This window comes from Alosa alosa, chromosome 6 (assembly GCF_017589495.1).
Source record: "Alosa alosa isolate M-15738 ecotype Scorff River chromosome 6, AALO_Geno_1.1, whole genome shotgun sequence".
Classification (NCBI taxonomy): Eukaryota; Metazoa; Chordata; class Actinopteri; order Clupeiformes; family Clupeidae; genus Alosa; species Alosa alosa.
Window position 1 is genome coordinate 16,671,052 of NC_063194.1, and position 10,000 is coordinate 16,681,051.

General features: G+C 43.8%; 1 protein-coding gene across 2 annotated transcripts in view; it reads right to left on the bottom strand.

Moving 5' to 3' along the window:
* Nucleotides 1–10,000, bottom strand: part of aatka (apoptosis-associated tyrosine kinase a) — a 40,229-nt gene that overhangs the window by 19,698 nt on the left and 10,531 nt on the right. For both annotated transcript variants that reach the window (XM_048246022.1, XM_048246023.1), the window contains exon 2: nucleotides 5,640–5,773. In XM_048246022.1, the coding sequence (XP_048101979.1) occupies nucleotides 5,640–5,773 (134 nt within the window). The remainder of the gene's footprint in view (nucleotides 1–5,639; nucleotides 5,774–10,000) is intronic.

Genomic DNA, 10,000 nt, shown 5'->3' on the forward strand with positions numbered 1-10,000 from the left:
TGTACATTTGTGTGTATGAGTAGTGACCCTGGCTGTGTGTTTATGTATGAGTGGGTTATTAATACTAAGTCTGCTGTAGAATATGACAAGTAAAACAGATTTTGTGTGTGTGTGTGTGTGTGTGTGTGTGTGTGTGTGTGTGTGTGTGTAACCATTCATGTGTGCAGCTCTGCAGCTCCAAGGATTTCAGAGTGCGGAGCCCGTTGGTTTGTTTTTTCCATTCAGCCGAGCCACCTGCCTCTCCCTGGGAACAGCGTAAATGAGAGGCCTTGGCCATGTGTCAACACTTCCTCAGGCTCCCGGCGAGACCACACTTTAAACGACCCTCCACACACATACACAAACAAACACACACTCTCTCTCTCTCTCTCTCACACACACACACACACACACACACTCGCAGCTCTCAGTAGCAGTGAAAACTCCTCGAGCTTTGAGCTTTGAGCTCTGAGGAGCTTGGCTGCACTCTCCTCCATTTCCCAAACCACCACATGCTGTGGGATGACAGCAGGCCAGTCTGTGAGGACCTCTTTGATGGGAGCACTCTAAGCTGCATCTTACAGTAAATAAGCATCCAAATAATTTACCTCCGTCTTAAACTCTGTGGTTGGATATCATCGGTACATGACCTCCCTCAGTATCACACTCAGCAGCTTGCTGTGAGCAGACAGTTAGAACAGTGGAGCTACAGCAATCACAGCTCAGGAACCTACATTGGACCATGGAACATGCCATCCATCACACTCACAATTCAAACAATCTGACCTGATTTACTTGCTACCTATACTACAGTGTCCAGCACTGGCCTAAATGTGTGACGTGTCCGATGTGAGAAAGCCATAGACTACCAGAGAGACCAAATACTCAATTATTTATTTATTTTCTCAGTCTGTTTTGTTATCGTGGCGCTAATGTCATTATAGTTATCGCTATCTTTATAGTTATTGGTCTGGGTGTGAACGCCCCTTTACACATTACTGTATGTGGGAGATTGTATGAGATCACAGATTACTTTTACAGTACTGGTTGTAGTGCAGTTTGTTGCCAGACTATGTAAGTCATGTTATAAAGGAAAAAAGACCTGACTTCTTTACAGTAGAGCTAGCCTGGGTGAACCCAGAAAACCTGTCAGCAAATTTGAATTTGCTCTGCAGGTTCATCTGGAAAGGAGCCCATTGACACCTGTTTCCAAATCACCAAAAACCCAGGATCCAATCATAATCGCATCCGGCATGGGGCGAGCTTTATGTGACAGAGCAGTAAATTCAACCCAGCCAATAGCTGCGCTGACGGCAACAGTGTTAAACAGATAGAAGTGTATATTGGCTTTGGAATTAAGTAAACAACTGCATTTACAAAAAAGATGTGTTTGCTGCACTTTCAAGTATTGCATCAATTTAAGTTTTATTTCACTGCTGGTTATGCCCCGGGAAGTCATCAGTCAATAAAGCCTTTCCAGACCCACTCTCAATCTCAATTGAGATTTGAGAAGTGGTTTGGGGTTACACAGGCTACATTACAGTGGTTCTTTTCAAACAAAATCATAGACATGGCAAAATTATACTTATACAGATTACATATAACAACGTGTTCAACATTAGATGAAGTAACATTAGCAACAGCAGCAACAGTAGTTTTTCTCGATTGCTAAGGTGCACTTAATAAAACCGGAATCCACTTGATATTTATCTTCACCTTCTTAACACTGCATCTCTTGCAAATGTTTTACGAATTTCAACTCTGATCTAAAAAATGCACTAAAGCAACTGAGTTATATTGCTTTTATTCATTTGAAGAGTAAGATGTACTTCAAATCAAAATATGTTTATTTCCTAACCGCCAGAGAAACTGGTGCCACGAACCTTGTGCTCCAGACAGTATCTATAACCAGGCTCAGAGCTCCAGTGTGTTTGAAGCTGCATTCACCAAGCAGACAGTCTCATCACAAAGATCTCTACAGGGGGAATCATAAGGTGAACCTAATTTTCCTGTGCCTCAGTTGACAGTACTTAGCCTGCAGCTAGCAATATGCACCAGTTGTTATGGCCTATATACTGTATTCTGTGTTAATTCATCTTTATAATTCCTCCTATTCTAAATACAAATGTGAAATTGTTTATAAATTCAGTGTATAGCTAATTCAGTGATATGTTTGCCATGATATATTTTTTGTGTAATCATGGTATATTTTACTGTGTTTCTGATCATTTCTATGGCTCCTGTCTCTATGTCTTAGGCACCATAGTCTTCTTCTAGATCTTTCTGTGGAATTACCCAAGAAGAGAGAGAGAGAGAGAGAGAGAGAGAGAGCATGCCCCCCACTACACACACACACACACACACACACACACACACACACACACACACACACAAACACACACTTCACTCTCTCACAGGAACAGTTTCCTCTCCCATTCTGTTGACAGACAAAGAGCATTAGGGATGCCTGTGTGGACTGGCAGAGAAGCAGGGCCAGGCCAGTGCTGCATCCTGATAGCATCTCTTTCTAAATTAATTGTTTGTTGTCAAGAGTTACGGTTGAAGAGGCAGAGTGTGTGTTTGTGTGTGTGTGTGTGTGTGTGTGTGTGTGTGAATGTATGTGTGTGTGGCCACGTGTACCATGCACCTCCTGTTGTCAAGGCCAGTCAGCCTCTCTCTCTCACACACATGCACTTTCTGAAACACAAACACACACACACACACACTCCCTCTCTCTTTCTCCCAATCTCTCTTATGCAAATCGTACTAATGATAAACATCACACAAACACACACACACAGCCACGCAGACACACAAACACAAACACATACACACGCACCCAAGTCATAACAATAACAACAACTTCACAACTAGCTTCCTGTGCGCTGCGTCCTGACACCCTCTAATCCTCGCCTCCACCCCAGACGGAGGGTGACGCAACTCAGCACAGCGCAGCTCGGCTATCAGCAGCTCAAGCTCCGGCAGCCATTATCTCACGCTCCGCCTCCTGATTACTGCAAGCTGCTGCCGCACAGGGCCATCGCTAAACCCTCCCAAACGCACCAGCCTGCCAGGATGCCACTGTTCATCTACCACACAGAGATGTCTGTACCTCTTGTTTGTTTGTTTGCTTGGTTGTTTGTTTGTGTATTCAGTCATATGTCACATACACTTTCATTCATATTTTAAAAAATGTCAAATGTAAAATGCAGCATGTAGTCTATGGAATATTCTTGCATAGATTACAGATTTCTTCAGATTACACATTCACTGATTCTAATTGACATAACAGATATAGGATAATTAGTAAAATTACCTTTGTGTAAAGTAAAACCAATACATGGTAAAACTTTTTTTTTTCTGAATCTATGACATCTCTTTCAGTCCAGCACAGATCCTCATCTGGGCATCTTGACCCCCTGTTTTTATCAAATGAATTCTACACTACGCATGTGAAGTGGGGTCCTTCCAGGATACCAGGCATTTGAAATCAAGAAGGAAGGCTACTTGAAGATGCGTAAGCAAACTCTGCCTTGGCACAGCTTCAAGGTTTGGTGGATGGACTGTGCGGCAGAGTTTCATCCAGTGTTTGATTGAATAAAGCCTGTCATTAGATTAGGGAGAAAGTTGGCAAAGCAACGAGGCAAATCAGTTCTTTTCTGCGACATTCACTCAAATGCTAGACTATTGAACATTTATGTGAACTGGAACGTTCTGCATACAGATCAGACTCATTATAAACTGTGCCTGGCTAAATCTACATTTGTGTCAGTAGAAAATCTCTCTCAATTCATACTCTATTCAAATAATCACTAAACTGTCAGGGCCTGATGTACTAAGAATTACTGCCAAATTACAGCCTGTTTTTGTCTCTATTTACCTGTTGAACAATGGCATCTTATGTACAAAACACACCTCACGGGGATGAAAGTGTGTTTTGACTGCCAATGAAGCGTAGAATGGCGAACTGTGCTTTTCTTACTTTTCTTTTATACATTTATGGGAAGGTTGAGGGGAAAGTGGGAGTATTGCGCCAAATCATGGGAGGAGAAGTGTAAATGTAGCGATTGATTAAGTATTCCGTCATATGTATGAAAACAGCGCATGTCTGTTTTGCGGTGAAACATTTCCGTCTTTTAAAAGCAGGTGTAATCCAAATTGTGGTTAAATGCGTCAATTAGAGAAACTTTAAGAGACAACAGAATCAGTATTCAGAGCACCAGTTTTTCTTCATTGTACTATGTCAAAAGCAACCTTAACTTTTGTTTGCCTTTCTAATATCATACTTTCACTTTCACAACATCCACTTCCCAATCTGCTGGACTAGGGTATTAAGTCTGTTATAGCTTATGTGCAGTAAATAGTTTGTTATTGTGCGCTAAACGTTTTATTCTTTTTAATATTGCCATAGGTGAACTCCATTCAACTGTGCTTGTGGTTGAATTACACCGTTCAGCTATAGAAACCGCAAATTGCGTTAGAGGGCAGTGACGTGCGGTGATGAGCAGTGATGAGTGCTGTTTACATAATGAAGTGAAAGCTTAGTCAATTCCACACATTCTCAACATTCTTACAAATATTCTTAAGCATGAGAAATGCTATAGGATCTCTGGGAGGATGAGAATGTGCTTCCCTCACAGTAGCATGTCTGAGCCCTAGTCTGTAAAATGACAACTCAAAATTGTAGGTATCCCTTCGTTCCAAAAGTTACTGGTGAAAGATTTGACAGCCTCAAATAAAAAGCTTTCCATCATACCAGCTCTTCAGATGTTAGAGAGTTGCACTGCTGTCATTGAGGAGTGCTCACAATGGGTATTTTTTTTCAGTTGTACAGTACAATAATAACCACTGCTTCCCAATCCCCTCTTTCTCTCTTACACTAACAAATATATCTGTAATCCACATTTAATCAGGAAAAACGTTTCCAGTTCCAGAACCAGTTCAGCTCATCATTACCAGCCCAACTTCAAAATGTTGTGCAGAACACAGATAAGGAATGCGTTGTTGCTCTTTGATGCAGTGTTTATATCCCTATGAACTGATATCCCTATGAACTGACCGATATGAGGCAATTATCTTGATGTGCCTCTAGTCCAGTGTGGGTTCTGTTGTTGCGCTAATCTTTGGTTTTATCAAAGCTTTCATGTGTATGCCAGTACAGCACAACAAACGAACAGAAGCAAGCTCACAAAACAGACAATCCAGCACATATAAACTAGGGGTGTAATGTTAGGCCTACAAACAGATGTGTACCGAATGCAGTAATCAAACATCATCAAACAGTAATCAAGGCTTTTTTTGCATGCGGACCATGTTTCAAATTTAAGTTCCCACACAAACATATTAAGTGGCAGACCATTTGTCAGTTTTGTTCATTCATACCAAACATTTGACACCTTTTCAAAATAGCATCAGCAATATTGTCAGTGAATGTTAAGCTTACTGTACTGAAAATTAACCAAATTGTGACTTCAACGCCGAAGTACATACCCAATCATGATTTTTGTGTACCGTTACACCCTTTAATATAAACTAGGCTGCTCTACATAGCATGTATGTGAATGGGTTGGATGGGACTGCAACTGTGCCGATGCAGGCAGCATGAGGATGGGTTGGGTTTGTCCTGGTGAGGTCTGGGGTGGGTGGGCAGAGCGCCTCACCTTGAAGTTGATGTCCCCCTTCTTACAGCACAGGCAGGCCAGCATGAGGAAGACGAAGGTGAAGAGGCCGGAGAAGGAGACGGCCACCACGGCCAGAGAGGACGGCCACGAGAGCTCACTCAGGGGGGCGCCACCTAGAGGAGACAGACAAACAGTGCAGCTGGTCACCGCACTGCTCGCGTGAGGTCAACGCGCAACGCCCAGAGATTTTCACACAAATGAAATTCACTTTTCACCGTAATCAGTTAAAAATTGAACAGACAGAGCTGTGAGAATACCTAATCCCTCCCTCCCTCTCTTTCTCTCTCTCTCTCTCTCCATCTCTATCTATCTTTCTCTCCTTTCCTCTCTTCCCTTCTACTTATCTGACACTGAGCGATATGTGCTGCTCTGACTTGTTTGAAGTCTGTTTACTCCTGCTGTTTATGCAGGCAGAGGCACCTAAATGATTCATAGCAGAACAGAAACCCAGCGGCCCACTGCAGTGGGTCTCTCCTGATGCTGCCTGAGTGAGCGCATGCACAGCTTTTGAAACAACATGGCCAAAATGGGCCAGAGTGCCAGCCTAAATCGGCTTTTCTTTGCCTTTTTTGTCTTCCTTCCGGTTGATATTTATGTATTTATTGGAGCTTGCCTTGGCATGGTGACTAAAGATAGTTTTTGCTTCATACTCCATGCATGTATTCACTGCAATACGCCCAAATGAATCAAATAGGCACTTCATGGTAGAAGACAGAAAGAGGGAAAAGGAGAGTGACAGAATACAGATACAGATAGACTCATACACACGAAAATGAACAGCACCACAATATTTCTCTAAGTTGCACTTTGTATTCAGCTCGAAGGAAATAATTCTGCAAGTCATTTCAGCAAGTCTCATCCACAGGGTCCCTATTGTGATGAGTTATTAAAAGCAGTCGCAAAACAGAGGGGGCTAGATATACTCTGTGCTAATGATCCACGAAGACGGCAAATTCTGACCAATGTCGCATGGCCAATCTACACACACACACACACACACACACACACACACACACACACTGATCGTGGGGATACAGGGCCAGATGTCCCATTTTGGGAAAGCTGAGATTTAATCTGATTTAAGGCCTATAAAACTTCCTGTCAAGAGCGTGGGCTGTGAAACACTGAACACACACACACACACACACACACACACACACACACACACACACACACACACACACACACACATCCATACAACACACATACATACACATACATACCACATGCACGTACAACAAACAGATGACACCACTGACTCTCACACACACTCCTCTCTCACACACACACACACACACACACACACACACACACACACACACACACACACAAACAAACACAAACACACACAGCAAGTTCACTGTGCTTAGAGAGTACTTGGTTATGGACAGCTGCACAAGTGCACACACTTGAGAGAGGACACAATGTTCCAGACATGACACAACACTGGGGACTGTTTGGAGTGGCTGCTGGAACCTCAGCTTAGTGCTGTTTATAGCACACAGTCACACAGAGCACAACCACACAGCCTCTGGTAAATTGTGCTGTGTGAGTGTGTGTGTGTGTTTACATACATCTACAGGAATGTCCATACCTTTCTGTGTACTTTTGTTTGTATGTGTACTGTATATGTTTATATTTTGTATTTTTTATATTTTGTATTTGTATGTGTATATGTATGTGTGTGTGTGCGCGCGCGCGTGTGTGTGTGTGTGTGTGTGTGTGTGTGTGATGGAGGGAAACTCCAGCACGGCAGGTCACTGATCTGCAGAGAGTTGAACCAAAACTGGAGGCCTTCCTCTCACGCATCTCCATAGCAACAGCCTGCATGGCTGACCCATCATATCTGATTGTGTATTTTATTGCAGTAAATCTCCCCCACCCCCTCCTCTTCACAACATGCAGCCAGAATTCTGCTGATGCATAAACAGCTGGTCTGCCACTGTATCCTCTCTCTCTCTCTCTCTCTCTCTCTCTCTCTCTCTCTCTCTCTCTCTCTCTCATTCTCTCTCTCTTTCACTTTTTCTCTCATATCTCCTGCTTACCTCTCTCAACAGCCTCTGACTCCATCCTCTCTCTCTCTCTCTCTCTCTCTCTCTCATTCTCTCTCTCTTTCACTCTGCAGTGTAAACATGAAGGTACCCACTTAAAGATAATATGATTTAGGTAGCTGGCAACAGCGGGCTGGTTGACACGTGTGACTTCTATGCGGCTCTTGGAGGAGTGATGTGGGGTGGGGGTATGAGTGGGTGGGGGGGTGTTGGAGAGTGGAGAGAGGAGACTGTAGAAAGAGGAGAGGAGAGAGGGATCAAAAGAAAAGAAAGAGGAGAGAGCGGATGCAGGAGAGAAGAAGAGAGACAGAGGAGAAAGTGATCACGACTAGAGGAGAGAGAAGAGAGGGGAGGGATCAAGAGACAGGGGGAAAAAGAGAGAGAGGGATGAGGAGTGAATAGAGGGTAGAGGTATGAGGAGAGAGGGATGCAGAGAGGAGACAGGAAGAGGAGTACTGTTAGGCTGGTGAAGGCGCAATATGGAGGGGGTGGGGGCGTCCGCTCTCATCGCATCAGAGCAGAGTGACTCACAGTATGAGACACACACACACACACACACACACACACAAGCACACATAAACACACACACACACACACAAAAACATAGGCACAGATATACAGACATACAGCACAGTGCACGTACAACATGTATTCTTCACACACAGATGTGCTGTGCATGTGACTACAGTACACACACACACACACACACACACACACACACACACACACACACACACACACACACACACACACCATATATAAAGGGATTTCTCTGCTGTCTGTGTTCTCCTAAACCCCCCAAAACTAATCCCATCCAGCCATGCCTCTCATTCTCTCATTCTCCATTTCAAAGCATAAACACACACCCAGAATCAGAGAGCATTTAATAGCAGGGCACATGCCGTAGATACAGTATGATTTAGGCTCTATGAGGTGCCATAGTCTAGTTACATTTAAAGGGAAATTCTAGCAGTCCATGTATTCGCATTTAGCTTCTGCTTACTGTATACCCACAGAGCTAATTTGGGCACTCTGGTGAAAACAGCCAAAGCAAAGTCCTAATTCTACAACATTCATCAATAGTGACACATTCTGGCCTGATAAAAAGCTCTTTTACAGCATGCTACTACACAATTTGGTCTTCACCATTGCCTTGTAAATTGTTTTATGGCCAATCTGTGGACTGTAACTCACTTATGTCACACTCAAGTTGAGGAGAATACAGACTTTCATTTTCTCCAGATGTGGCTACTTGGTTTCTATACACTCTACACATGGCTTGGTGAAACGCTTTTGTGGATGAAACTCTCAGAAATGTGTCACGTTAAACCAAAGCTATCAAAATGGATGCTAAACTACTTTTATTTAAATATAGTACAATACTGCTTGTTTGTGGCGTGTCCCTGGCCATGTCCCTGGCCTACTGATAGAGCAGCGTGCGCAAACTCTCACTGCTATTCCACAGACTTTAAGACCCCTCGCCAGAGAGCTCCCTCCCCCATAAATATTTGAGGAGGGCACATTAGCGGAGTGTCAGGGCTGTTTAATAAAAATAAAGCACTTAAGCCAAACTCATATCCCCCTTTATTAAAAAGCTGTCCAAACACGGTGCGCTTCCTGAAATACTGTGCCCCACACACACAAACACACACACACACACACACACACACACACTGTAGAGGCAACTGCAGGCGTGACTCAGAGACGGCACACTGCCGTTGGTGAGGATGGATTTAATGACGAACCCCCACAGGTATAAGCCCACTCATCAGGCCCCTCCAACCAATCTCCAGCAACGAACTTCAGGATCAAGAAGGAAGGGAAAGAGAGGGAGGGAGGGAGGAGACAAGGCTGAGGAACAGGAAAAATGTGTGTGTGTGTGTGTGTGTGTGTGTGTGTGTGGGGGGTTAAGGGACATAGAAAAGGGATAGAAAAGGGAGCTGTGGTTGTCAGCCATCTTGAATGGGAAAGGTCTCCTGCTGTCTCTACATGCTACAAACTAGCGCGTCATAGCAACGCAAAACAATGCAGTAAGGGAGCACAGGCTCCACAGCTTTCTAGTATGTGATTTATACGCAGGCAGCACTGCAGGAGATGGGATGGATTCCTCCCTTTTCATCACACTTTCTCTCTCACACACTCCTTCTCTCACTTTCTCTCTCACACACTCCTTCTCTCTCACTTTCTCTCTCATGCACTCTTGCTCTGTCTCTCTTGACCTTCCTCTCTTCCTTCCCCTCTGTCTCTCTCTCTCCCTCTTTTTTTGCCGTATAAAGACATGCAGCTGTT